The sequence below is a fragment of the Manacus candei genome, unplaced genomic scaffold (assembly GCF_025592945.1).
Source record: "Manacus candei isolate 608988 ecotype Guabito, Panama unplaced genomic scaffold, ASM2559294v1 h1tg000002l, whole genome shotgun sequence".
Classification (NCBI taxonomy): Eukaryota; Metazoa; Chordata; class Aves; order Passeriformes; family Pipridae; genus Manacus; species Manacus candei.
In genome coordinates, this window is record NW_026138050.1 from 16764966 (window position 1) to 16792806 (window position 27841).

At 43.7% G+C, this 27841-nt stretch overlaps 2 protein-coding genes across 6 annotated transcripts; one reads left to right on the plus strand and one right to left on the minus strand.

The window, feature by feature from the left end:
• Nucleotides 1-704: 704 nt before the first annotated feature.
• On the minus strand, nt 705-2763 carry LOC127463512 (uncharacterized). The gene is made up of 2 exons (XM_051773084.1): nt 1769-2763; nt 705-1434 (listed from the first exon to the last, which is right to left on the minus strand). Exon 1 carries the CDS (start codon nt 2742-2744, stop codon nt 2049-2051), a length of 696 nt encoding a protein of 231 aa, XP_051629044.1. The 5' UTR covers nt 2745-2763; the 3' UTR covers nt 705-1434; nt 1769-2048.
• Nucleotides 2217-27496, plus strand: GLYR1 (glyoxylate reductase 1 homolog). 5 transcript variants are annotated; one of them, XM_051770974.1, is made up of 16 exons: nt 2217-2339; nt 4300-4336; nt 5466-5545; nt 11562-11700; nt 12269-12511; nt 15616-15702; nt 16561-16617; nt 17690-17740; nt 17868-17941; nt 19731-19830; nt 20927-21037; nt 21342-21443; nt 22378-22540; nt 22941-23120; nt 23610-23734; nt 24097-27496. In XM_051770974.1, exons 1-16 carry the CDS (start codon nt 2302-2304, stop codon nt 24169-24171), a joined length of 1662 nt encoding a protein of 553 aa, XP_051626934.1. In that variant the 5' UTR covers nt 2217-2301; the 3' UTR covers nt 24172-27496. The 5 variants fall into 5 exon arrangements, with proteins under 5 accessions (XP_051626934.1, XP_051627013.1, XP_051627157.1 ...); XM_051771053.1 differs by having other exon boundaries at nt 21345-21443; XM_051771197.1 differs by having other exon boundaries at nt 12269-12379.
• Nucleotides 27497-27841: the final 345 nt, after the last annotated feature.

The following is a 27841-nucleotide window of genomic DNA, read 5'->3' on the forward strand; positions in this document are numbered from 1 at the left end:
GACACAGCACTCGATTCTTTACAAGCAAGAATTGTGATAAAAACAGAGACAGTTCTTGCACCTGTGAAGGGACGGATAAAATGCGAGAAAGAAGACAAAACAGATCCACGAGACTGGGTTTAGGCCTTGAGCCAGTTCCAGAAGGCAGGAAATCTAGGAGTCAAGAGAAGAACGTAGCAAGAAAGATGTTGATGCCTGGCACCAGGGGCCACTTTACGACCTCTGAAGCAATTCCAGGGGGGCGTACGGTGGGTGGAAAATGGGGTGGAACAGGTGAGGTAATCCTTGAATGTGTAATTAGAGAGTTGTATAAAGTTATGAAAGCTGTGTGGTTCAGGGTGCACCCTTAGGAATTTTTTTCTGATGCAGCCAGCACTGAAATAAACATGTGTGCTTTTTTGGCTTTCTATACTCAAAACGAACCTATAGTTTCTTTTCTGATTTTTTGGCATCAGTCAGAGTCAGAGCCTGGGCTGTGAGCAGCATTCAGGCATGGAACTCCATTCCTGGGATGAGAAAAGTCCCCCGAGCAAGGACTGCTCTGGCTGCACTTTTAATGACTAGAGTTTAAGGAGCAGAGTTAAGGAGTAGAAACTGCGTGGGTCCAGCTATATCAGCCCCTAGTAAATTAAATCTGACAGCAGAGTTTTATTTTTCTTTTTAAACTCATATCATATCTTAAAGGAACCACACCAATTCCAGCATTGCTGCAGAGTCCTTTATTGAAGGCATTGGGATATGAAGTGGGTTTTGCCAACAGCCAAGATCAATGTGTGGAGATAAAGGGGTGTGTGCGCATGTGCTACACACAAAACAAATAAAACACACATTTTAAAGGCAGTTAATGCTCTTAAAACAAGACTAATATGGTGCACCTCTTAAAAAAGTACAGGGGGGGTAGGAACAAACAGGATGCCCCGATTAAGTTGAGAAACACCACTTAAGATACTTGTCCTCAATCCACCCAGATTTGGGGGGAAAAGCAGAGCAGTTAAATCACTCATTACAGGGTGGAGAGTGGGGAGCTTGCACCCAGGGCCGTGCAGCACAGGGATCAAGCTCTTTAAGGCCCCTCTGAGGCACCTACCAACTCAGGTTTCTGTGGGTGCACAGGGCAGAAGAGGCAGCAAGAACGCTTGGAAAAAATGTGAAATTGGCTTACTTAGGTGGGCAGAAAGAAAAGCCACCACCACAACACACAGCAAGTCATCCGGGAAAACCGATGCAGCTCCACCACAGTCGACCACAGACGGCGTCTCCCACTGCTCCCACAGCAGAGCGAGTACAAACCATATTCCAAACCCGTCGTCTCCCGGAGCGGTCCTCCGGGGGTCAGCAGGCGATACGGGTGCGGGGCACAGATGCCCCTGGTGCCAATCCCCAGGAGGGGCGGCAGCGGAACCCTCCGGTTATTGCTCCTCAAGGCGAATTCTCCTGTCAAAGAAATAGAAACTTTACTCACGGTATCCCGGAATGCCCACATAAGGAACAATACAATCTTAGAGAAGTCCCTGAGAATTCGATAAGAGATGCAAACAAACAGGATGTAAACTAAGCTCCGTGTACCCAGATAAAATAAAGAACAAACGTTACAGCATTTGCTGGCAAAGCACAACGACGCTGTGCCTGCTCAAGGACCGGGGTCAAGATGACGAAGACGACCCGGAAAGACCAAAGAAGGACTTCCAATAGGGGTGCGACCATGTAAAGCAAACTAATAAATACGTATTAAGTAAGCGAGAATATCTAATGAATAATCAAACAGTACGTGTAATAAAAAGTCCTGTCCATCTGCCATTTGGCGCGTTCGATTAGAGGGCTATCCTCCGAACGTCCAGTGCGCTGAATAAAGAAGAATGCCCTTTTCAACATCTACGAATCGGTGTTAAGAAGTTTGTTTCTGCCGCTTTTCGGGATCGGGATCCGAATCGGTAACATTAGTTCCCGCGCCGCACTCCGGGCTCTGGGCCGACGGAGGAGGGAAGAGCCGAGTAAGCTCTGCCTCCTGGGGGGAGCCAAATTAGGCCCCGCCCCAGGGAGGGGCTGAGTTAGGCCTCGCCCCGCAAGGCAGTGGGCGATGCCGCCGCCGTCACGCTGGGGAGGGGCCGCCACTGACAGCCCGCCCGCCCACGTGACAGCTCGCCCTCCCACGTGACAGCTCGCCCTCCCACGTGACGGCCCGCTCGCCCACGTGACGGCCCGCCCGCCCACGTGACGGCCCGCCCGCCCACGTGACGGCCCCGCCCATGGGCGCGGTCCCCGCTCCCGGCAGCACCCGCGCGGCCCGGCGGTGTCGGTAAGATGGCGGCCGTGAGTCTGAGGCTCGGAGACCTGGTGTGGTGAGTGGCGGCGCGGCCCGGTCCGGGCGTGCCCGCGGGCGAGCACCGGAGCGTGGCGGGATGGGCACCTTTCGCGGAATGAGGCTGCTGCGGCGGCGGAGGAGACGCAGGCGGGGCGGCGGAGGAGACGCAGGCGGGGCGGCGGCGGGGCTGTGCCCGGCCCGGAGAGCGGCGCGGCCGGAGGTTGGGCCGGGCGCGCCGGGCGCCGTCAGCCCGGCGCCGCGGGGGACTCCGGGAAACGGCTGCGGACAGGGCGGGGCTGGGCAGGGCTGAGCGGTGGGGCCGCTGCGGGTCCCGGGTGTCGCCGGCGCCGTCCCGCGGGCGGCGTGAAGGGGGCGGCGGGAGGCGGCCCGGGAACACCGGACTGGGCTGGGCCGGCGCCGAAGGCTGCCGGGGACGTCGCATGGAGGAAGGAAGCTGTGTAGGATAGAGGGGTGAGGGGAGCGGAACGGAGGGGCGATCGCTGCGAGGCTCGGTCGGAAGCACGGGCTCACCTCCCAAGGGAGGCGAGAAGGAACAGGGGTTAGTCAGGAGGTGTTTCGGGAGAGCCATGACACCGTTTCTTGGCAGTGCTTTAATGAACCAACACAACAATATCCTGGAAAACAGCGTTTCTTTGTAGGTTGGGGTGTCCCCGTGGGAGCCCCCGGAAGCCATTTCCCCTTTTCGCTCCGATCTTACTCTCAGACTGTCAGATCTGTGATCTTTTTGTTTCCTGGTCGGGAGACCTGAGCATTCCATGATTAAGTGGCTCTGCTGTGCTGAATGGGCCAGGTTGTCCTACCAGGGCTCCAAGAAGTAGTTAATTCCCAACACACAAGTGCATGCATCTGTATTTATATCCCAGGCTGTGACAACTGCAGCTTCTCATCTGAAAAACTGGCAGTGCTGGGAAGTTGTCTAATTTGTATGGCAAAGTAAGTAAAGATTGCTTACTTTTAGCAAATCTCCTTTTTTCAGATGAGAATTTGAGGAGTGACTGCTGTTAGTGTTGGAATGCAGACTATCCTGCTTTAGTTTTGTACATGGCAGCCCAGGCAGGTGCTGTCCCTGGAGCTGTCACAGGGAACTTTAACAATCAGACAGCAGCAGCAGAAAGGGTTTGCTGGATGTCTCATTTGGTACAAGAGTGTGTGAGACACGATCACGGTTCCTGGCAGCACTCCTGCCTGCCTGTGGTTGCTGAGTCCATCTCGAGGGGCTGCTGTGCCACTGGCTGAGAGGTTTTGTGTCAGGGCCCCACAGGTTCTTTGCCAGTCTCTTGCAAGACAGTGACTGACGAGGTTTTGTGAGCACTGCAGCCCGAGTTAGTGACAAGGGTGAAATGAGGATAAAGCTGCCGTGCTAAGACTGATGTATCTTCCTTCTCTGTAAGTATTTTTAGTATTGTCTAGTTTTCGTAATGGAGACCTTTGGAAATGTAGGAAGGAAACTTTTGTGCTTTTTTTTAATGGCTCTTCATATCTTTAGCACATTTCACTGTGGTGGTGAGCACCTGAAGAAGGTGGTAGTGGAACACCTGCTGGGAGAATCCTGTGAGAACGCAGAACCTCAGCTCTCTGAGCTGGGAGTCAATGGCTGCTCTGCTCACAGACTGCTCTGGACAGGTGGATAGAAGTTCCCAACCTGAACTTTGCTCTGATTGCATGCATCAGTGCTTTTATCCAGCTCCTTGTGAAGGAATCTCCACTCTTAGAGTGCTGCAGTTCCTGTTACTCTTGTGTATTGCAGGCAGCAGCTGTGCTGCTGCTCTTCTCTTCAGTTCTGACAGTGAAGTGAGGTCAGACTGTTCAGAGCCTGCATTAGGTGCATATGTCAGTCTTGTGTCCTGCCTTGCACAGAAGGTTTTGACTGCAAGTTGTAACTCCTAATATATAAAGTATGAGATAATGTGAAAAGGCAGATACCGGAATAGGTTTTTTGTCTAGTTCTAGTGCCTAATACTTTCTTTTTTATCTAGGGGGAAGCTGGGTCGTTATCCTCCATGGCCAGGAAAGGTGAGGTTTGTTTGTTTTTATTGTTGCTTTCTTAGTTTTTGGTGGTTTTTATTTGTTTGCTTGCTTTTGCATTTTCCTTCAGTGTAGGGAAAGCTTTGCCTGAAGGCATTTCAGTTGTTGATTAATGCTGGTTTTCTTATTTATTTGTTTTTTAATCACACACCCCACAAATCTAAACTTTGAACCAGGCTTTATTTGATCTAGAAGTTCAGCCTGTCACTAACAGCTGGTAATTCAGATGGAATAAAAAGCGACAGAGAGCCAGCTCTGGAGCTCTAGAACTGATTGTGTTTCCCAGATTTAGTTATTTAATCACTGTCACTTTCTGTAAGACTGGTTTTTTTCCTTCCATAGTAAGTTGGTTAACTATACTGTGTTTAATAATAGAAATTAGGAGTCTGGCTTCTCAAGATACTGTTAGAGCTATGATTTTTGAGTACTAATTCTGGGGGTAGTGAGTAGTTAAACTTTCTCTTTTGGTTAAGCTGGGTTTTTTTCTGGTGAAAGATTAAAAATAATTGAATGTTATGTACCATTTCTATTATTTCTACTTCTCTGAAAGAACTTTCTTATATTTTTGGTGTCAGTGTGAGGGCTAGGCATGCTGAGGTAACAGCATGAGTCTGGGAAAAAGCTTGTCAATTTGGCTGACAGTCATAAACGTTTGGTTACTGGATCAAGTTAACACCAGATTCCTCTACAGGTGTCACCTGTGTAACTGAATGACAGCTTTTCTCTTTACTAATATTTTAAACTTGATAAGCAATGTATTCTGGGAATGTATTCTGGGAGGAAAGACAAAGTTTAAATTTAAATTTCAAAGGTTACGTGAGTGGAGCAAACTTTTATTCGTGCCTTTGTCTTTAATTTTACAAAAGGTGACCAGCTTATCTATTGGGGCTGGGGAGTAGAAAACTCCACTCGGAATGCAGTCTCTGCTGCAACATTCCCATGTCCAAGGAAATACTTGAGTTACATATTTACTTGAAAAAGTTATAGCAGATTCCAGTTCTCTTCCTAGTCAGATTAAAAAAAAAAATCTACAATAGCTGTAAGACAGGACAGTAGAATCACAGAGTATAAATCTATCATTATGTGCTTTTTAACTTTCACTTCTAATCACCTTCAGATTGTTAATCCACCTAAAGATCTGAAGAAACCTCGTGGAAAAAAGTGCTTCTTTGTGAAGTTTTTTGGAACAGAAGATCAGTATGTACCTGCTTGTTTTCATCAGGGGAAAACACCATTAAGTGGATCTTTTGTGGAAGAACTATTTATTAACACAGTGCAATGCAGCTTCTTAAAGGATTATCTTTGAACCACACAGAAAAAAACATTCAACTATTATTGCATGCTACAGCTGCTCATAGGGGTGTATGAAGACTGAAAAGACTTACATAGTCAGGTCAGGATTTGAGTTGCTGCTGTGAGGGCAAGTCCTTGATAGCTTGCCATTTTTAGGGGAGTAAATGTGATGTGACTGGGTTAGATTTTAGCATGTAGCCATGTATGAGAAAGGTACAGCTCCGAGTATGCTTTTTTTTTCCTGCCAGAGGAATAAAATTAACTGTATAATTGCCATTTGTGAAAGAATATACTGTCCTACCTGGTAACCAAAAACATTCTTGCTGTTCTTGGGGAAGTCTTTACAGTACAGGAAAGCCAAAACTGTTGTAGACTTCCTTTTTGCAAGGCAGAGTTTATTAAGTTCAAATGTGTACAAAATCGTAGTTGTCTTAAATAATTGCAAACTAGGGAGAAAAAAACAACAAAAAAAAGCCTGAAACTGAAAATTATTTTGCTCATTTTTCAGTTTTCCTCTTTATTTTCTGCTATTTCACATTAAGTCATGCAATAAAGAAGGAAATTGCAAATATCTATGGAAGACTAGAGAACCCTTTACTTTTTGGAAAAAAAGGTAACAAGAACTGAGACCATTTAATGAATGTTTTTTAAGGAAATTATTTTTGACCACTAGGTTATTTTTGCTTCGTACTTAAAAATATATTTCCATTAAGAACTGAGGTCTAAACTGGATGGAGTAGAAGTGAATGCTGCATGCAAAAGGGAACTTTTGGATCTCTAGTTACTTGAGGCAGGTGACAGTTGATTTGAGGGCAGAGAAGGTTTTTTGGTGATGTTATTAAACATGGTTGTTTGAGCTAGTAAGTTCTGAAAGTTGAGGAGATAGACTATTTCTGTCCTGATTGTTCTTGATTCTTGTATTTCACATTATTGAATCAAATACAGATTTTTTTTTTTTGTATTAAGACAAGTTTGGGAAAAGTGGTCAAATGTCTGGGGTACTGTAGCTGAGATTAACAACGTGATTGCAAATGAAGAGTTCAGAGCTGCAAAATAATCAGGATTTATTACAGGATTCTAGAGCTCTGGCTGGGGCAAATCCAGTCATCTGGCACGGTAAGGTAGTGTGGTTGTTGTAGTGTCACCCCCTCCCCCCATCTCCAGCTTGTGAAATTTAATCATTTCCTGCTAGATAATCATGAATTAGAAATTTGCTTGCTTTGACTGGTATACCCTACCTGAAAATTAAATAGAAATAAATGCCACCCCTTTTCTTTTAAAATAATGTTGATAGAGAGAAGAGAGAGAAGCTTCTGTACCTTTTCTGTCCTGACTTGGAACTTCAAAAGGCTGTGCTGGTTAGAACTGTAGTGTTCTAACCAGTGTGCTGCTTGGGAAAGTCTTCATGTTTGAACATAATCAGCAAACCAAATCAGGAGAAATTTAAATGATTTTGCTTAAAATGTGAACTGTTTGGAAGTAAAAATGGGGGTGCATGTTTGTGAGCAGAGCAGAGGGGTCAATAAAAACATACCGATGAGTTTGGTAGTGGTTTTTGTGTAGTGTACCGGTTTTGGTTATTTGTGACATTCTTGCTAGTTTAGGATACAGCACAGAGGAAATGCGTTTTCCTTCTCCTGCAAATAGAATACTGGGATGTACTGACCCAGTGCAGTGCTTCAGTGACTTAGGAGAGTAGATTAACTGGATGGCTGTGAGTAGTTTTGGCCCAAGACACACAAGTGAGAGCATGAGTGCATTCAGACTGTGCTCCAAGTCCTGGCTATTGATATATTTTCTGCTGAGCTCTGTGCTCCATATGCTTGTTATGTTGGTGGTGTTAGTTGCTTCTGTGACTTTCAAAGTAAAGTTTTTCTGGAAGGTTAGGGTTCTCTACCCATGGAAGCAGATTTTCCTTGTGATTAAACTGAAGTAAATACACATGTGCTTTACCACAGTGAAAGCCACCTCAAAATTCATAGTAGTGATGTAATATCCATGTCTGGATCTAAGCAATTGCCTTAATTGTGATGCACACACTCATGTAATGTCTCTTTATTACTTTGTACTCCAAACTGGTAAGGAGATTTTTCTAGTCTGCCTTGGAGTTTTTTTTCTGAGTGTCTCTTCCCCTTCCCATCCTCCTCCCTCTTTATATATTCCCTTACAGCCAAATGGACTTGCAAGTCCGTATATCAAAGTCTTAACAGGAAGTTGGAGCACCCCAACTCACAACCTTTTTGAAGCATCAGTGCAAAACTAAATGTGGTGGGGTCAAGGGGCACTTCCTGACTTAATATATCAAGACAAAAATGGAGGAAGCTTGCAATCCAAGATAAGTGTAGTGATCTGCAGCCTTTTTCCATCAAGCACAGTGATTTTAGCACAGCACTCGTTGCCTTCCCATCCTCCATGTCCTCTTGGGATGCAAGCACCTACCCTTTTCTTCTGGCACTCTTCTCCCTGGTTTTCAAAGAGAGAGAAATTTCAGGATGTAGTCTTTCTAAAATGTTCTTTCAGGTCTGACATCAGGAAACACTTGCTTAAAGTTGACCATACGCCTTGGCAGCCTGAGGAGTCCCAGGGATAGTCTGAAGCTGATGGAGGGGGTGAGCTCGTGTTCCTGGTGTTTGTCAGGGAGACACATTATCCCATGTTGAGCTCTGTGTTGCTATAGCAGAGCCAGCTGGAACATTGTTAGACATCTCTGCAGGCACAGTGCCATGGCTGGAAATCACTGTAGTCAAAACTCTTCCGCCCCTTACCGAGGAGGTATTTTATTGCACAAATTTGAAAAATATAATACTTAATTTCTTTCAGTATTGCCCTCCTTCTTGTTTTCTTCTGCTAAGTAGCCTCTCTTTTATTCTTATTTAGTTGTTTTTGTGTTTTTTTTTCCTAGAAGTTTACATATAAAATTCCAGAGTTCAGTTATTTGAGTTATTTTACTGATGAAGGTTGGGACATTTTCTTTTAACTTGTCTTGTGTGCTCACACACTGGGCTTGTAAATAATCAAGCAATTTTCTTTTGACTTTCAGAACTGGTTGTGTTAGCATTTAGTGTGGGCACTTAAAGTGTTACAGTCTAAAGTGATGAATTTTTCCCCAGACTGTTGTAAGTAATAGAAATTTGGAGATACAGTGCCACTGTTTTCCAGCCCTAACTATAAGATTTGCAAAAAGTGAGTATTGGTGGATATTCCTCCATCTCATTTCTCCAGTTTATCATTAGGAGTTGGTATCTTTAGACAGGAAGAGACTGGCTGGAACGATGACGTTTTTAATGTCTCCATGTCTGTGCCGATATCTCTGTATCACTGTTTCTGTGCAGCTCCAGGTCACAGTCATACTTGCCTCTTCTTATTATAAGTTTTGATTTTGTTCATATTTACATGTGTAGTGTTTTTGGAGAGGATGAGGAACAGCGTGGAGAAATGAATAGAGAAACCCATTGCTAATGGGTATCTTCATTAGATCTTTTCACTTTCCATGTAGCCCATTCTGTACAGATACCTGGTGACTGTGCAGTGATATGAACACAATTTCATCTTAAATATGACATCTTCAGAGATGTCACTAATGTTTTTCTCAGGTATTGATTCATTGCTGAGTCAGAAGAGAAATAGTAGCTCCTTTTATGTGTAGTATCCTTTATCTAAATATCGGCCTTCATTGGCCTTGAGGGTACTGAGATCTTGTGTATAAACATGAATGATTTTGTTTGGTGGAAAGTTCTTTTGTTTTCAAGTGTTTGAAACACTGCATGTAGTTGCTTTATGGATATCTGATGTCCAAAGACACATTCATCTCTTATAGGAGGTTGTCCAGGTAGGTGATGCACCAAGAATAAACTGGAAAGGAAAAGACTGATTTTTTTTTTTTTTTTTAATTTATTTTTAATTGAGGCAATATTTAAGATTGTTTTTCACTTACTAGTTTGAGCTTTCTAATTCTTTGTCCTGGTGGATCACAAGTACCAAAATGCACCTTCAAAGACTGGAACCAAAAAGCTTTGCGCTTCAGGCTTTCTCCAGATCAAAAGGAAAAGGAACGAGAAAGGAAGCCAGTGAACATGTGCAGTGAGGAGGGATAGGATGAGCAGAAACCTAAGAGAATGCCTTGAAAGAAAGAAGTTATTTTTGTTTAGAAATTTAATCTTGCAGCAACATTTAACATGCTTTTTTGTTTTATAATGTGCTCCAGAATTTTGTTTCCTTTATATACGTAATGAAAGGCTTCTCATGAACTGATGCTGTGTGGTATCTAGGGGTGTTTGTCCCTGTGTGTCACACAGGCAGGCTTTACAGTGGGAGGGAATTTTAAATTGTCTTTGACAGTGATGTCTGGGCAGCTGAGAGGGATTCCCTGAGTAGCTGCTGAATGCCGGCTCTAGTCTGGAATGGAATGATTTGACTTGTATTACATTATGTCAGTTCTTATGAAGACGATGTAAAGTGAGTGAAAGGATTCAGCTTTGCATGCAGGAACACTGGTTTCTGTGGAAAGAGTGCTGACATTTTCCAGTCAGTTCTAGTAGGAGGTCTCCTCTCTGCAAATGTGACCCAAAAATTTTGTTTACTTTAAGCAAGTTGATTCCTGACTACAATCGATGGCTAATGCAAGATCCAGCAAAATATTATTATTATTTAACATTTTCACCTTCATGTTTGCTTTAACTGTATGACATGGTGCTTACAGTGTCTGAAACAGCAGCTATTAAATCACTTCACTTCTAGCAGGAGCTGGACTGCACTGGAGAATACTTAAAACCTGTAATCGTGGCTAGTCAGTGTAACATAGGGATGTCTGGGGATGAGAGAAAATCTGATTGCCCCATTTTTGCTGTGTGCTAAGAAACTGCGATGGCCATTCTAGCTCAGGAAAAGGTTTTTAAAACTTAAAACAGTTCTGTTTTCAGTAGGATGGAAATAGCTTTGTAACAGTGTGGCTGATAAGCCTGGGCTTGAATCTGGAGAGGGAGAAAGGTTGATTTAATCTCTGAAAGTCATAAGGGATTCAGGCATCAAGGGAAGCAAAGATATTCCCCTAAGCTGAAGTGAAAGAGTGGTCAAAGTGCTTGTTTGCCTAAAGGAAAGTGGAGTTGTCACCCTGTACTTGACAACTTAACCATTTGGTAAATGTCAAGAATTTGTATTTAGCAGGAGTGGAAACAGGGAAATAATTTGATTTTCCTCACAGTACTCCAGTCAGGTTAATACTCTGCTACCGTACCAGTCAGTTTATCTTAAAATATCAGCAGTGAAGAAAACAGTTCTTTTTCCTCAAAAACAAGAACGTTGCTTTCATGCAGAGTATCAGGGTACATCAGAGATATGTTCAATGATGAGATGTGGCTTTTGCAACTCATTTTGTTTGTGGTCAGCCCTATTGTGAGATGCAGAATTTTGAGGGATTTTTTCCTACACTTTTTTTAGACACTTTCATGCACAGTATATTTTAGCCAGGGGTTGATGGCTGAGAATTGTTATGTAGACTTTGCTTTGAACAACCCCTGGAGCAGATTCATGTTATTCATGGCTACTTCACATGGAGGTGTGGGAGTGTGGGTGTTCCTCCTGGTGAAACAAGAGCAGTCACTGGGCTCCATTGTTCTAAACACGACCTGTGATCACATCCAAAAGTTGTCTTGCAGATAGAGAATATGACTGATGTTTAGAGTGGGGCACGGCTAGAATGAGAGGAGATAAAACTTAAAAAGAAACAAAGTTAAAGTGCCAGAAGAAAGTTCTCAGTGAATGCAGAAATAGCAACCTCTGAGGCTGTAAGATAGCAAGTGAGTTTGGGCTGCTGTCATCAGTGGTTCTGGGGAAAGAAAGTGTATCTATGTGTTTCTGAAAGTGGGATGATTGTGAAAGCTGCTGTTTGGAGAATATAACTAACTTCTTTTTTTGTTTCAAGTGCTTGGATCAAAGTGGAACAGCTGAAGCCTTATCACGCTCACAAAGAGGAAATGATCAAGATTAACAAGGGTAAGCGCTTCCAGCAAGCTGTGGATGCTGTAGAGGAGTTTCTTAGAAAAACCAAAGGCAAGGACCAGGTGAGTGGGTTCTTTTTCACTGTATGCATCAAAGTAGGTCTTGGCATGAACAATGGTTAGATGCGTTTTTATGTGAAAGGAGTTTGTTGCCTCTTGCAAGTTGAGAGTGGTTTTGTTTTCCTTCCTTTGGTTTTTGGGTTTATTTCTTATCCTCTCTTCTTCCCCATTTAATCTTGTTTGGTGGGGAAAAATGTTTTGTTAAACTGCTGGAGAAACTGAAGTGGCTAATTGATTTGCTTGTGGTAAATCAGTCTTAAATCTTGGAATAGAATTTGATATCTACTAATCTTGATTTTAGTATGTTGGAAGTGCGCACTCTGCCAGTAAGTCTACAGGTGGCCTGTTCTGTTACGTACTTTCTTAAACTGGTGTGTTTTTGCAGGAGAACTAACCAGGAACTTCACTCACTGATTCCAAAGGACTAGGAGAGATCTAGTTTTCAAGTTACTGTGCTGTTGTTTTGCTTGATAGTAATCGGCACAGGGTCCTTCACATCCTTGGTTTTGCATGAAAGTCATTCCATCTCTTCTCTTCTTTCCTTACCATCTTCTATTCTGTAATCTCTCAGGCGTCTTCCCATAACTCCACTGAAGAGAAGAATCGGCGTAATTCCAGTGAAGAAAGAGGCAAGCAATCCGCTGGTGAAGAGAAACGCAAGGCCAGTTTGTCTGAAGGAAAGGTGAAGAAGGGCACAGGGGAAGGAAAAAAGAGGGTCTCTTCTGTCTCATCAGAGAGAGGATCAAAGTCACCCTTGAAAAGAGCCCAGGATCAGAGCCCCCGAAAGCGGGGGCGTCCGCCCAAGGATGAGAAGGTTTGTGTTGTGCATGTCCGCCAGTGCCCATGGACTTGGCAGCTGGACTTGAGGGCTGACTGGCACCTTGACTAACAGGCCAGCAGGAAGAGTCAGTTCAGTATCCCTTTTTTTTTTTAAAGATATTCCATATTGCTCCTCCTAGACCATTTGGCTGCCTGATACCTTTGGCAAGCACATTGTTGATTCTTCCTGTGATTTTTACCCGTTAGTTACTGTGAGTGGCTCTTTGAGAGGGCCTTGAAAGCTGTATCATGAGACTTTTCATCTTGCCATCCTTTGAGTTCAGTTTGTGTGGTAAGGATTAGTGAAGAGATATTGGTCTTCATCTGATTCTTGACTTCTCTCATCTCATCTGTTTCCTATGATCAGGTGATTAGTAGTCAGTCCATTTCACCCTCAGGACTTACAGAGGCTGAAGTATTCTTAGGGGGTAGAGCTTAAAGAAGAAACTTGTAGCCTGGGAAATCCACCAGAAGAATTAAAAGTATTCATTTCAGCTTCTATGCTACAGGGTATGTTTCCATCCTCCATTATAAAGGTCTGACCTTGGAGCATTATTATTTTATCCCCATTACTTCCCTGATACTTCTGGATGTTGTACCAGCAGTGATAGCAACCAATACTTTTTGTCTACCCTCATCTAGAGTTCTAGCCTTTTTTTTTTTGTGGAACTCGTGGTTATGGTCTAGATCTTCCTTTTCCAAATGGATATTTATTTTGGTGGATTATTACGAGGCATATGCTCCATCAGAGACTACACCTGAAGATGACTGGGAGACTTCAGCTGATACACCATGCAGCAGCCTGCTTGCTCACCTGTGCTTCAGAGGGATCACATTGTGCTTCACAGTCTTTGCTTTCGGTGCACGTCAGGATGCAAGTCAAGATGGTGGTCTTGGCTCTCCAGAACTATGAATGGATTGGCCTTTGCTGATTGAACAGCAAACTCTTTCTTGATGTGATAAAATGAAGCCGATCATCTCAGATATTAGCTGTGAAGGAATCATAGAATAGAGTCACAGCATATCCTGATTTGGAAGTGATACACAAGGATCATCTAGTCCAACTCCTAAGGAGTTGAAGGAAATACTGGCTCTTTTTTAGAGCCAGCGTCTGTGAAATCAGACTGCACAACAGAGCCCATCAGTTTCTACTTCTGAGGGGAGTTGGAGGAAAGGAGGAATGGATGCATATATGTGAATTCTGACTAATAATTACTGAACTTGTGACTTGACTGATCCGGAAAAATGCTTCACTGGTGACATAACTTTAACTTTTCTAAGTGTCTTCCTATAAGCATGTTGTGTCTCCACATAATTCTGTTACTATAAGCAACAGGGCCTTTTTTTTCACTTGCAAAGTGCTGCTGTGTCTTTGAGCTAACTTCATTCCAAAATCCATCAAAACTAATGGCTGGGAGAATTCTGGTTGTGCTGACACATTGTATGCCTAAGTTTTACTGTGTTAGCTACCTCAGGCCTTCGGAGTGCTTTGAGTGAGTTGTGGTAGTAGGCATTATTTTACTGGCACATGGCAGTGCCAGTTTTTAAACTTACCACTTTTAAAAGTTTTTAAACTTACCACTTTTAAACTTACCAGTGCCAGGTTTTAAACTTACCACAAAGGGGTGGCCAGCTGTGTGATAAGTGCCTGGCCACAGACAGGGAAAATAAGCAGGGTAAGGTAGGAAAGTAAGCCTTATAGCTTCTGGGAAGTGACAATTAAAGAAATTGCCATGAAAATATAACAAGGCTGCCTTAATACTGCTTTTCAGCCTATGACAATTTTAAAATCTTGTCTTCTTGCCTGGTTCTCATAAGTTCCCCACGTTCTTTACCCTTAGGGTAGAAAACATTAATGTCATTATCCTGAATTAATACAGTGCTGGGATTTGTTTGTTTTGTTTTTTTTTTTCCTGTCACAGTCCAAATTTTGGCTTTCCAAGCAATAAGGATGCATAAAATTCAAGAATCCAGTTGTTGCCCAGGTGTGCTCTATCTAGAAAGACTCTGTAGCCATAGATGATCATCCACATACTCTTATTTTTAAGCTTATATGAATATTTTCAAAGGACCAACAGAAATTCTTAGGCATCAAGGCATTCAATTGCTTTACCAATTGAAACAGCAGTGTGCTGTCTAAGAGAATTTTAGTATGCAGGACTCTACCTAGACACTTTTAAGTTTGTAGTCTGATGTCTACGTTGTCCTTGCTAACACTTGGACAGTCGCATCGATCCGGATTACCTCCAGGAGTCTTGCTCTGACCTTTTTTTACAAACAGTGCTCTTCTCTTGTGCTTCTGTGTGGACATTAAGGTATATTTTGCATTTTCAGGAAGTAATTTTGGAGGGGAGATAATGGGATTTCATTTCTGCACCCTCATTTCAGGAAGACAGCACATACTGTGCAGGAGTCCTGCACATTCTCTTCATGTAACATAAAGACCTGTGTGTCTATAGCGCATGTCTGTGACCGATTTCAACCTGTATGTCTTGGGGAAATAAAAGATAAATTTTAATCTGCTCAGCAGTGAAAGCCTCAATGTGTTAAGTACTATCATGAACTACAAACCAGGACCTGTTGAGTGGATGGGACAGCCCACATACAGTTTGTTTCACAGATTCTGCAGACTTAAGCACATGTGGCTGTCGGACTTTTACTTTGAAGGTTCTCCTGATAACAGGTAGGCTATTCTTTTGTGACAGGGCAGGATTAGAAGAGTTTAGACTTCTACTTGTAATGATGTTCTTCACCCATTTGTTAAGCTTTTTGCATTCCACAAGAGGAAAATACTGGATCAAGTGTGTTCGTTTGCTTCTCTGCTCATTGCATGAGCGCACAAGTGCAATGATTCCTCTTAGGTATGAAGAATGGACTCTCCAGAAGCCATAACTGTGTTGAATTCCTTCATTGGCAGTTCGTATTTTCCTCACCTCACCTGTGTTGATAATACACTGAACACTTATGGGAAGGCCCGTGAAATGGAAGGTGTTGGTAGTGCTTTCAGAACTCTGTATGTGTGCTCGTATGATCAACGTACTGTGGCCAACCCCTGAGCCAGGTTGTAATCTCTTTCTAATCCTCCTTCTGTCTCCTCAGGACCTCACAATTCCAGAATCAAGTACAGTGAAGAGAGTGATGACTGGAACAGTAGCTGGATTTAAATGGCCACCAAGTGTCAGTGAGGTGAGAAGCTTTACAACACGGAAGATCTAGGAACCAAGTTTGGTTCTCAGAGCCTTGTGTGTGGCTGTAAAACAGCAAGATCTTATCTTCCTTGCGTCAGAACATTCTGCACAGAACATAGCTGGACAATATCCCAGGTAGTTCAGAAGTATGCTGGGATTCACACTTAACTTGCTGTACTCATTTTTGCACTTCTTGTTTCAAAACTATTTCTTGGACTGAATTCCCAAATTGGAGGTAATGTGGATAGTGTCTCCCTGACTTGGTACTCTCATATGGGGTGGTTTCATTTGATTTTCTTCATAAGCAGCTTTGAAAAACTGTCAGTTTTGCGCATAAATAAGTGACCAGCAAAGCAGAGTAAGAGCAACTTGACTCCAGGCTACTGTATACGATGCTCACTGGAGAGGTAAAGTACCTGGGCCTGCACTCCTCGTTGCTGTTAGTAGGGTTTGCCTGGCATGTGGCATTGCTGTGTGTAACCTCCAGCCAGTTCCCAGACTGCTGTTCTAAGGAGTTCCTTGAAAGCTGGAAAATAAATGTTTTCATTCCCCTGGGAGGGGAAGAAGCGGGATATGAATTTTCTTCCTCCCATATTACTCTTGCTCATATACTTCTCTGATTTTCCTACAGATGTCCAAAAATGAGGAATTTGGTTTGAATGGCTTGGGTTTTGAGAATGAAACACAGTGTAAACTGCTTAATTGAAACAGGCTGCTTCATTTTATATTTTTATATTTTATATTTTCCACCTTAAGCTATTGTTCTCATGCAGCTTGGGAGAGCAAGGGAATTGTGCTGTTGTTGCTCAGTGACTTTCTGGGAATGCTCCTGAGGCTGTACTTGCTCTCTTTGTAGCCCGCGAAGGACAGTGATCCACACTTTCATCACTTCCTGCTGAGCCAGACAGAGAAGGTGAGGATTTGGCAGACAGGATCATGCTCCTGGTCTGTCTAGCTTGGCATCCTGCCCTTTGCTGGGGCTGAGTACAAGGAGTATGCGAAAAGAGCTCCAGAATTCTGTTTTTTGAGGGCTAGTGGCAATTAGATTGCAATCTTGTAGTTCAATTACTTTCCAACCTTAAGGTTTAGAGTGGTTTAGCATTGAGTACAGTGAATAGTTTTAAGTAATTAAAGATCATGTAGCACCAGGTTTTGACAGATCTATTGTAATAAAGTCTGTAGAATGAAGATTGGTGGGCAGGAAAAGCTGTTTTTCTGTTTGAGAATCGTGCTGTTTGATTGTTTTTGATGGCTGTCCAGTCAGTTTCCTCATCTGGATGGGCTTGTCAACTCACTGAACGTTGCAGGAGAATTTCCAGAACTAGAAAAGCTCTTTGTAAGATATAGCAAATTTATCTCCCAAGAGTCAGAAGCCTTGCAGGATTTTATATTCAGCAGTGAACATCAGGAGGAAAAGGAAAGATCAATTTAATGTAAAATTAAATTGATTTATATCTCGCTGAGGATCTGGGCAGAGCTAGAAGGCTTAAGAGCTGCTAACAGTTTTAATCTAGACAAGCTCACAGTAAGCAGCATGGGAAGGAGCAACCTTTGTTTGTAGAAAGCCACGTGCCTTCTCATGTTAACCAGAAGGTTTTGCTTCCACTGCTGCAGAGACATGGTGAGCATAGATGTGAGGTTGCTCCATGGCAGGATTCAGAGAGCTAAATGTGGGAGCAGGGATGCCCTGCATTTTGGGGTCTCCAGAGCAACCTGTCATAGGACCTACAGAAGGGAGTTTGCAGGACCTCTGTTAGAAGACAGGCTGAATTGCTGGGGCAGGGTGGGAAAGGATGACCTAATATGTTGCAATAGGGTTTTGGTTCTATTTTTTCCCCTTCAGGGAAGCCCCAGAGTTGTCTTGCTTTGCAGATGGTGGTGGGTGGGTGGGCTGCCTGTTCCTATGGAACAAGGATATGATCTGTTTGCTCAGCAGAGCAAGTCAGCACTGTCCTTCTCCTGAATGCTTTGTCTTCTCTATACAGCCAGCTGTCTGCTATCAAGCCATCACAAAGAAGCTGAAGGTTTGTGAAGAGGTAAGGCAAATCTTGGTTTTGATGGATTTTCCCTATTGTTATGAGGCCTTGCAGTTCCTCCAGAGCTGTGCATTATATTTTTTTATTATTTTTTTCCCCCTCTTTCCACCCCACCCCACTCCCCCAGGAGACAGGATCCACCTCCATCCAGGCAGCAGACAGCACAGCAGTCAATGGCAGCATCACGCCTACAGACAAAAAGTAAGATCTCCAACACACTTCAGCCATTTCCCTTTCCCTCCTTCACAGCTCACACATGCAGCCACTGTCCAGCTGGTCACTGCGAATGAATAAACCTAACATTTCCCTCCAACTACACATCTCCTCTGTCCTTGTGTGAAACTGATCTAGGGGCAAGGGGGAGGGAGGCAGCTAAAAACAAAGGGGACTGTACAGTACAAAACTCAGAATAAATTGTGTCCTGGATACATCTGCAATTTGGGGTGTTTCTACAGTTGCCCTATGCACAAGGTCCTACTGCAGGGTGTTAGCAGCAGTATTCCTGAGTGTTACATGAGGTAGGAAGATAAAAGGGGATCTGTCACCAGTAGTGCCTTGCAGTTGACTGGGGTTGTTTAATCACTCTCTTGGGCATGCAGAAGACAAGAGGAAGAGGGAGGTGTGTTCTCCCATCACAAGACCTTTGCTGTGTAGCACGTGAGCTTTCTGGTTTCTTTTAAACACCCCCTTTCTCCGTCATAGAGTGAGAGAAGCCCAAATTGAGCTTCCTGTTTCACTCTGTAACTTCCGCTCCGTTCAAATTGAGTTCAGGCCACTCCTGCTGTTTGCCGTTGGGGCTGCTCTCATGGGATGTCAGTTCTCACCTGTACTCCAGGGGAACCAAAATAACAATGAAGCTGTTCAGGTAAAACAGTCTCTCAGGAAAGTGTGGCTCAGAGGTGGGTTCGGAAAGGAGTATCAAAGCTGGTCTAGAGACTTGAGAATAGGTGGACCTTGTTTTGGCTGCATAGGGAGCCTGTGGTGACTTGCTCTGCCTTGTCTGAATTAGTTTGCTTGAAGAAAAGGCAGCATGGCTAGCTGAGAAAGGACAAGGTGGTTTGTGAAAGCTACAGAGCAACTGCTAATTCTGCAGAGGTAACTGGGGGATTGCCACGTAGATTTCATTGTGAAGTTACATCAGACATGTAGCTCAGTGCTTTGAAATCTCTCCTAGAGCTGTGGGTTTTGCAGGAAGCTGCATGATGGATAAAAGGGTCCTTGCAGCAATATCTGCAAAGGAATTCTTGCTGCAGGTGACTGTAAGGATGGAACTTGTTGGCACATTGTCTTTTTCTCGAATGAGGGGAGCAAAACTCTTTCCGGCTTGGGGGTGGAGTAGGAGGGGGAAGGCAGCTGCTGTCTGGGACTCATTGTGACCTGCACTAGCCTAATACTTCCTTTCTTCCTGTTTGAAATCACAGCTGTAGAGCAGGGACTAGATCTTGGGTCTGTGCATGATGCTTACCCCAGTAGTCCTTGCTGGGCTTTATTAAAATAAATATTGTAATGTATCATTCAGTTATATAAACAAGCATTGTATGTGTGACAACTTTAAAACCAGAAAATTAGAGAAGCACCTGCTGATCTCTAAATGTTCCCTTTAACTTCAGTGAGGCAATGGCTGGCAACAGAAAGCACACAAACAGCAATTTTAATAAAACAAACAAAAAACCACAAACCCAACCCCCCAAAAAACCAAAAAGAGCCCAGATCACTCAAACCTTTAATATTTATGTGATCTTCTAAAGTTAGGGTGAAGACTTTCTCCAGGAAATTGTTAGGGATGCTTGGTAAGCAAAATAAATCCCAGCTTGATTTTAAAGCTCAGTATCTGCCCATTCTAGCTTTGGCTGCACTGGAACATGTTTGGGGATTATTTTTTTTTTTTTTGCTGGTGATGCTCCAGAGTTTGCTCTTCATTATATTCAACACCAGGAGAGATGAACACCTATTGCTTTCTCTTGCATTCACGTTTATCTCTACCCCTCAGGATAGGATTTCTGGGCCTTGGCCTGATGGGAAGTGGCATTGTCTCCAACTTGCTGAAGATGGGTCACACTGTCACTGTCTGGAACAGGACTGCTGAGAAGGTAGGCATGTACCTGAACCTTTCTTAAACATGCATTTAGTTCCCCCTGTAGCTTAGGGAGGCCTGAGGTCATCTGTCATTGGTGCCTGGGAGAGGATGCCAAAGAAACACAAGGATGCACTTGCTACCTTGTTCTGTTCCTGTTTCCTAGGTGCTTGTCGGTGGGCACTTGTGACCAGGTAAAGTTGTGGGCTGTTCTCGTATGGTCACTTTACGTGACCAGTCCCACCCCACTGCCATTTTGTACGAGAGCAGAGAGTTGTCAGAAAAATTAAACCCTTGTATATGAGTTGAGAATTGGGATGTAATATGTCTCTGGAAATACTGCTGATGTGAATATCCAGTGTTACGCCAAAAAGGCCAGGTATGGGGAGTTATCCCAGGAGAGGTGTGGTAAGATGCGCTGCTCAACCGCAGCTTTGTCTACATCCATTTTTGCACTAACAAGGGTTCTGTTGGAAACCTGCTGTGTCAGCAGACCAGGATGAGAAGGGTTTTATGGGGGCATTCAAAGTGAAGATGGAGCTTATATTGCACTTACATTCTTGACAGTGTTACTCTTTGTAGTGGAGGAGGAAAAGTAGGTAACTGGGGGAGATGTGGTACTTGGATGATGCTGTGCGATATTGAAGCAGGAAGGGCCCTGTAGTTACTTAGTTAAAAGGGTTTAAAAGATTTATCTTTTTTTAGTAGTAAAACATGACTGGTATGAGGGGATAAGGTAAGAAGGAGCTAAGATTTGAAGCAGCAGGCTGCTGAAACACATCAGTCTCAGCTGTGCATATTCCTGTTTAGTGTCCAGTAACACATTTTTCTCTGTTCTTTTTCCAGTTTTTTTCCTTAATCTCTCTTCCCAAACCCACAACATTCTTATCGTTTCACTTAAGTGTTTTCTTTCAAAGTTCTTCACCTGGGGTTTCAGAAAAGTTCTGTGTGTGTGTGGACAAAGCAAGGGAAGATGACCAAGTTGCTGTGTAATTAACATGCCTGACTCTTTCAGAGTTGTGTCCAGCAGCGGGGTTTGTTTCAGCAAAATGCGAAGAACCCATTTGCTCTGTACTTAATTTTTCTTACCTTTGGATTTGTGCCTTTTGCAGTGTGATTTGTTCATCCAGGAGGGTGCACGGCTGGGAAGAACCCCTGCTGAAGTTGTCTCCACATGTGACATCACCTTTGCCTGCGTTTCAGATCCAAAAGCAGCAAAGGATGTAAGGATTAGCTCTTATTTTACCTCCGCTGGTTAGACTATGGGATGCAGTCACTGAATGCCAGTTCTGATTCCTGCTAACCACAGCAGCCTGGGTAATTGTAGATGCTGAATAGTGCAGCTGTGTAAAAATAAATGTCCAAACAGAAATCATACTTTTTAAAAACCAACCCTTTGAGGACAGGTTCTGATTCCCTTCTGGTGGTCTGCCACTGCAGTGCCAGGCTCACCTGACTTCCTGTCCTGCAGGATTGGGGTTTCTTTGCAGACACCCTATTGCTTTACCGCTCTTCTGTTCTCCACAGCTGGTGCTTGGTCCGAGTGGAGTGTTGCAGGGGATTCGCCCGGGGAAGTGTTATGTGGATATGTCCACCGTGGATGCAGACACAGTCACAGAGCTGGCCCAGGTAATCACTGAACTGAGCCTCTTAACACCTGTGATTCAGAAGCAGTTCGTGTTGCTTCAGGCAGTTTATTACCTGTTGGACTTCTTTTGGGAGACTCTCAAGTTCCAGGCAAATTAGACAAAATAACGTGTCAAATCTTGACCAGCAAACAGAGTTGGATGAGATGTTCCCTGGTGATACCAGCAAACCTGTAGATTTGGCAGGTCTGTTAGCTGGCATCAAGTGTAAACAGACAGACAAATTTTGATCCCTTAAGAGGTATTTATAGCCAGATTGGTATTCTGTGGCAAACTGGATGGTAAAGCCCTGTCTGGATTAATAAATGTTAGTTAAATTGATAGAATGCATAACCTCCTTAGTTAAAATGTTCTGGGAAGAAAGAATGCCCTCACGTTTCATTCTGTAGAAATATTATTATCATAGAGAGGATTTCTGTAGAAGTGTTCTGATTACTTCTGCTGTGGTATCGGATGTGTTGGTGATGCAGTAGTGCGTAGCATCAATTTGGAGAATAAAAATCATACGTATTAGTAAACCTCTGGCTGAAGAGATCTGTCAAATGCCTTTCCTCTCTGGGGAAAAGAGGGAAAATACCCCAGTGGTCAATCTTCTGATACTCCCACACCACATGTACACCTTCAGCACTGGTCCCTTGTCCGGTACAGGGTGCCATGGCTAAAGCATGTCAGTTCAGCTGTTTAAAACATGCACAATAGTGATGGATGCAGGAAGGTCTTGCTGGAGTGTGAGGGCAACTTTTGGTCTTAAGTACCCTTTATAGGATACAGTGCATCATGTGTTAGTGCTTTCCTCTCCTGGTTATATGTTAGAGCTGTTTGTTCTGCTTTAAAATTCTGTCCTCAGGAGCAGGAATGCTTTAAGTGGTGTTCCTGCTGCTGTCCATGCACAGCTAAACGGAGATGCTCTTTTCCAGGTGATAGTGTCCCGGGGTGGTCGCTTTCTGGAAGCACCAGTCTCAGGAAACCAGCAGCTCTCTAATGATGGGATGCTTGTGATCCTGGCAGCTGGTGACAGGGGTTTATATGAGGACTGCAGCAGCTGTTTCCAAGCCATGGGGAAGACCTCTTTTTTCCTAGGTAATTGAAACACAAAGGGCCTGACAGCAGTTTCTTAGTTCCTTCCAGCAAGGGGTCTGAGGCGGATATGTGATTTGTTTCTTGTCTCCTTGGGCAATGTGGGAAATTGGCCTACTCCTCTGGAACTTGGCCAGTTTCAGAGCCTGCAGGCTAAGGTTTCTTTTTTGAATACTGTCTCAGTTTAGAGGATCTGTGATGCTTTTGGTTTTAAATCATACTTTGTTACGATTTCTCCATTCCTTTGAGTGCTTGAAAAATGAGAACCTTTTCTGAAATCTTTCAGGGGAAGCTGCTGAGTGCTTGATGCAAAGAGTCTAGTGGTGTTACTGCTATGTGGGCTGGGGGAGCAGGGCTGCTGTTTCTCTTCTGGAGGAATCTCAATGATATTTTTCACTCCCAGGTGAGGTAGGCAATGCTGCCAAGATGATGCTGATTGTGAACATGGTCCAAGGCAGCTTCATGGCAACAATAGCAGAAGGACTGACTTTGGCTCAAGTGACTGGCCAGTCCCAGCAGACCCTTCTGGATATCCTCAATCAGGGACAACTTGCCAGCATCTTCCTGGACCAGAAGTGCCAAAGTAAAGTTCTCTTATATTGTTTTATTATAGGGCATTTGTTACAACCTAGCAGCATTTCAGCTAGTGGCAGAAAGGGAGAAATAAGTGTCCCATCTTCATCAGTTTGGGATTATGGTTATTTTAAGCATTTTGGAGATGCAGAACTGAGTTCCGTTCCTTCCCCTTCATAGCCAGGGCTACTGAGAATATGAATTAGGACTGCCTAGGGCTTGACTTAGGATTTCATTGGGGCAGGGTAGCAGGTGAAATGGAGGGTAGGCTGCTTAGAAATCTGAGGTCACTTTGTCAGTGGGCGATAGTGACATCATCTCCTGCAGCCAGATGATGTCGCTATTGACATCATAGTGTAGATAGAGAGTAGAGAAACAGGAGAGCTAAAAGTAGTGATCAGCAAGGGAAAGGGAGATGGGTATTGAATTTCAGCCCTTCGCAACATGGGCTTGGCTTACTTTTGTTATGCTTACTTTTTGCATGCGTTCCTCTCAACAGATATCTTACAAGGAAACTTTAAACCTGATTTCTACCTGAAATACATACAGAAGGATCTTAGATTAGCTATTGCACTGGGCGATTCTGTCAACCACCCAACTCCCATGGCAGCTGCTGCCAACGAGGTAAGAGTTGTCCAATGTTCAGACATATGTTCTTCATCTATTCAGCAGAGCAATTTGTCCACAAGAGATGCAAATCTGAGAATTACATAATCTCTAATACAAGGAAACAATGATTGAAATATATTTTGACTAGGGTGACACTGGATTTGTTTTGATTGTAGAAGCCCTTAGAATGTCACATCAGGAAACACAGATGGCCTCAACAAGACCTGCAGATCAGAATCATTCTGATCTGCACTGCTCTGATTACTTGACATACTGTGCAGTTCTCTGATTGCAGTGACCAACAAGGGAATTTTTCTGCTGGGGAAAGGCTTCACTTAAGTGCAGGCTCTGATCCTTTTCTGATTTCTGTTCTCTAGGTCTATAAACGAGCAAAAGCATTGGACCAATCCGACAACGACATGTCTGCAGTGTACAGGGCCTACATCCATTAGGCTGCACCCTTCTTACTGTTCATACGATGATTATTGATTAATATTATTATGATACTGGGTTTTAACTCTGGACCAGTCCATCTCTGTCTTTCCATTTCCTTTTATACACAGACTTTGAGACCTGCCACCAAGGCAGCTGCTGCGGTGAGCCTTCCCCTGTGGCAGGAGGGGGGGAGGAGGGGGCTCAGATTGTTGCAGTCTAATTAGAAAAATCCATGCCATGCACTGACAAGTCATGGGACGGAACAGCGGCGATTGTTCAGAAGCTCTGAGGCAACTCTGCCAGAAACCTGCTGCTTGGCTGCTTTTATTTTCCTCTTTTTTTTTTTTTTTTTGCTTGTCCAAGATGCTGTTTCTAACAACCCCTTTTCTCCTTTTGCTGTGAAATAATGTGTATGTTGGACTCTCTGCATCAAGGAGACAGATGACAAACAGCCCATCTGTCTGTGAATATCACTCAAGTCCTTGGTCCCAAGTAAGGTGAGGAGCGTTCCTGTTAATTGGCACTGTTAGAGAACAGAACACCTCCCATGGAGGAGAAGGGCAGTTCCAGAGGGTAATGGAGGTTGCATGCAACACTGTCATGATTCTATTCTTTTTTAACTTCCACCTCCCCAGCACCTTGATGGAGGAATTCCTGTACTGTTAAAGACAACACATTGAATCCATGTCTTCCCCTGTACAGACAGCTATAGCTTAGGGAACACAAACTGTTCTGAAAATGGGAGAATGCCAGTGTCAATGAGCCTCCTAAAAGGCTAATCACAGCCCATCCAAGACAGATTGGAGAGCAACATGTTTGCATAGAAAACTGCAGGAGAAGCACAGAGCCGAAAACTGGGCTAGTGATTTTACTTGCTCCTGGCCTTAGCTTATGTTCTGCTACTTCTTGCTTTTTTTTTTTTAACCCTTGTAGTCCCTAATTACAAAGGTGTCTTGGATTATAGCACTGTCATAAGCAGAGTGATGAGTCTGAAAGGGGCGACAAGAATGATCCAAGAGGTTAAGAATCCTGAGCTCCTTTCCACGGTCTCTGGCCTTTGCATGGTTGTTACATCTCTCAGCCTGTTTGCCCATCTGTAAAGGTGGGTGATGATTACCTACCTCATAGGGATACTTTTGTGTACTGACTAGTGATCTTTATACATGTCAGATTTTCCATACATGTTCTTAGTGTTCCTTCTCTGGGTACAAAGTAGCACAGCATGAGCCTTTTCCCTGAAACTGTGACTTTGCTTGTGGACAGATACCAACTTCTAGAAAGAACAGTAACTGAAATGGGGAAGGAAAAGACCACTGCTGAGCTTTAGTTTAGAAATGGGTGACATGAACTGCACAGATGCCAAGGCTAGAGATCAGAGATGCTCTCACTGTTGATAGCAGAGCAGCCAAGAGTCCAAAGGATGCCTGTCTCTCCAAATGTGCAGGGTGGGTTTTTTTTTTTTGTTTGTTTTTTAAATTCTTAGCCTTTTAGAAGTGTTCTTGCGTTTTAGATTTTAGAGTTAGAAAAATGCCAAGTGAGAAACTTTTGGCCAAAATCACTTCTCAGTGGCACAGTCTCCTTCCTTCCTTGGGCTGGGATTCTGAAAGGAAAAGGAACAGATTCAAATTAGGCTGAGTTCCTTTAAATCCCCAAGGTCTGCCCCTACCACTTTTTTTTTTTTTTTTATTCCTAGGAATTTAATGGCTGTGTAAGGAAATTTCCCCTGCATTAGAATTTCCTCCCAATCCTGCTTTGTGCAGTGTATGCGTATGGTTCAGGGGCACCTTGTTAAGAAACAGAGTATCAGATACTCATTTTGAATCACAACATCTAATGCCTCATGCTCTAAATGTTACTTTGAGTATTTCACCTCCTGTGATCTCTGTTCTTTTTGGGCTCATGCTGTGTTCTGCATTACTTATGTCCTATGGTGAACACCTGGCAACAGAGCTGTCAGACCTCACTGCCCGTTGGTCAGTGTGTGTGAGCGATGCTAGTTGTACATCTTTGTTCCTTTGGCAGTGCCGCTGCCGTCCTGCATGTAGGTATTCATGTTAAAAGGCACAGAAATGTGCCCAGGATAAGCAGCCATTGACCTGCTTTGACACACTGCGCTTCCCCATCCACATCTCCGCTGTTTAGCACCTGAAGTCCTTGGTTAAACATGCCACAGTTAGGAAATCACTCAAACGGATTATGCGTTGAGGGCATCTGGTGGAAATTGTGGGTTTGCAGGTAGGAGATGAGACTACAGATTTTAGAGTGGAAAATTTTTGCAAGGAAGAGGGAGGTACTGTCTCAGGTGCAATTGAGAGTGAACTGTGCCGAGCCAGTGCAGCAGCATCCCCTATGTGTCCCTGCCCTTTTGGGCCAGAGTGAAGGTGAATGGGTCTGAGCAAAGGTAATGGAGGATCTTCTTCTCTGTTACTTTGTGGTGCCTCTGGATACAGTGAGAATGCAAAAGGAGCTCTCAAGTCCTGTGACAGATGTTTCATAGTGAATTCCAAGAACCGGTCCCTAGGCAGCTCACTACTGCAGGGTTTGTTTTCCAGAAATACTGCAGTTCCCAGAATGGAGATGATTATTTTTGTGGGAGTGGTGGGTACGGACTAATTCAACACTGTAATTTGTCCTGGGAAGGTCTGACTGCAGCTTTGAGCTGATGTCCAGTGAGAGTGGCTGTAGAGTGGCTTTGGTGCTGCCTGGCCAGCTGTACAGTCACAGGTGTGCCAGGGAGGAGCAGAAGGAGACCAAGAGCTTTGATGTGGCTGTGAAGTGAGGAGGAGGGATGGAAGTGGGGAAAACCAGACTGTTCCAGATGCCAGTTGAGATTGCTGTCAGTCTCAGTCGGATTCTTGTATTTATGTCTGTGGCTTCTGAACATGGATCTCAATGTTTCCTAGACCTGAGATTTGGGGGAGGGGAGTGGGGGAAGCAGTGGATTGAGAGATGCTCTAATAAAACTAGCTAGTCAATGTTGTCTTAATATTGTTGACAATTCTGTAAAGTTTCTTTTTATGAGGATTTGTTTTAGCAATTTGCTTTCTTTTGACTCCCTCCTTTTTAAAGAGAAAATGTGACACTTGTGAAAAGCTTGTAAGAAAAGCAACTTCCTTTTTCCTCGATGATAGATCCTATAGTTCATTAAGGTTGTGAATTTTTATTTTCTTGCCTTGTTTTTAATTAATATTTGTCATTCAGAATAGGATGTGTGAAAATGTTTAAATGGCAAAACAGAGGTTTTTTTGTTTGTTGGTTTTTTGTTTTATTTTGTTTTTTTTTTTTTTGGTGCAATTAACAAAGCTACTGGCAAAAAGAATAAAACCTTTCTTGGTAACACAATGTTCTTGTGACACTTTCTAAAGCCTGTCAGAGTTGTCTTGAGGCATTAAGGAAATATGTGTGTTCCACAGAATATTAGAAACTCAGAGCTGCTGAGAAACCACAGTGTTCCAAAGAGCGCTTTGACAATTGCTGAAGCCTGGAACTGTCAGTGAGGCATTGCAGAGGATGAGTTTGGATTAATTCCAGCCTCCGTGTGCAGAGGGCTCCATGCAGCTGGGATGAGAGGAGGATGCTTAGTTTTAATGTTCTGGTGTTGATGACAACTTGTGTAAGTGATGGGCTGGGGTATCCATCCTTCTGACATTTGGGGTTTTTTGAACACTAAGTCTTATGATCAGCCTG

What these genes read in the sequence shown, in the direction of transcription:
- GLYR1 (XM_051770974.1), top strand. Translation starts at nt 2,302, where the DNA reads ATGGCGGCCGTGAGTCTGAGGCTCGGAGACCTGGTGTG. An exon ending in TTTTTTGGAACAGAAGATCA is followed by an intron (nt 5,546 to 11,561) that starts GTATGTACCTGC and finishes TTTTGTTTCAAG; the next exon opens with TGCTTGGATCAAAGTGGAAC. An exon ending in CCTGGACCAGAAGTGCCAAA is followed by an intron (nt 23,121 to 23,609) that starts GTAAAGTTCTCT and finishes TCCTCTCAACAG; the next exon opens with ATATCTTACAAGGAAACTTT.
- LOC127463512 (XM_051773084.1), bottom strand. Translation starts at nt 2,744, where the DNA reads ATGCGACGTCCCCGGCAGCCTTCGGCGCCGGCCCAGCCCAGTCCGGTG.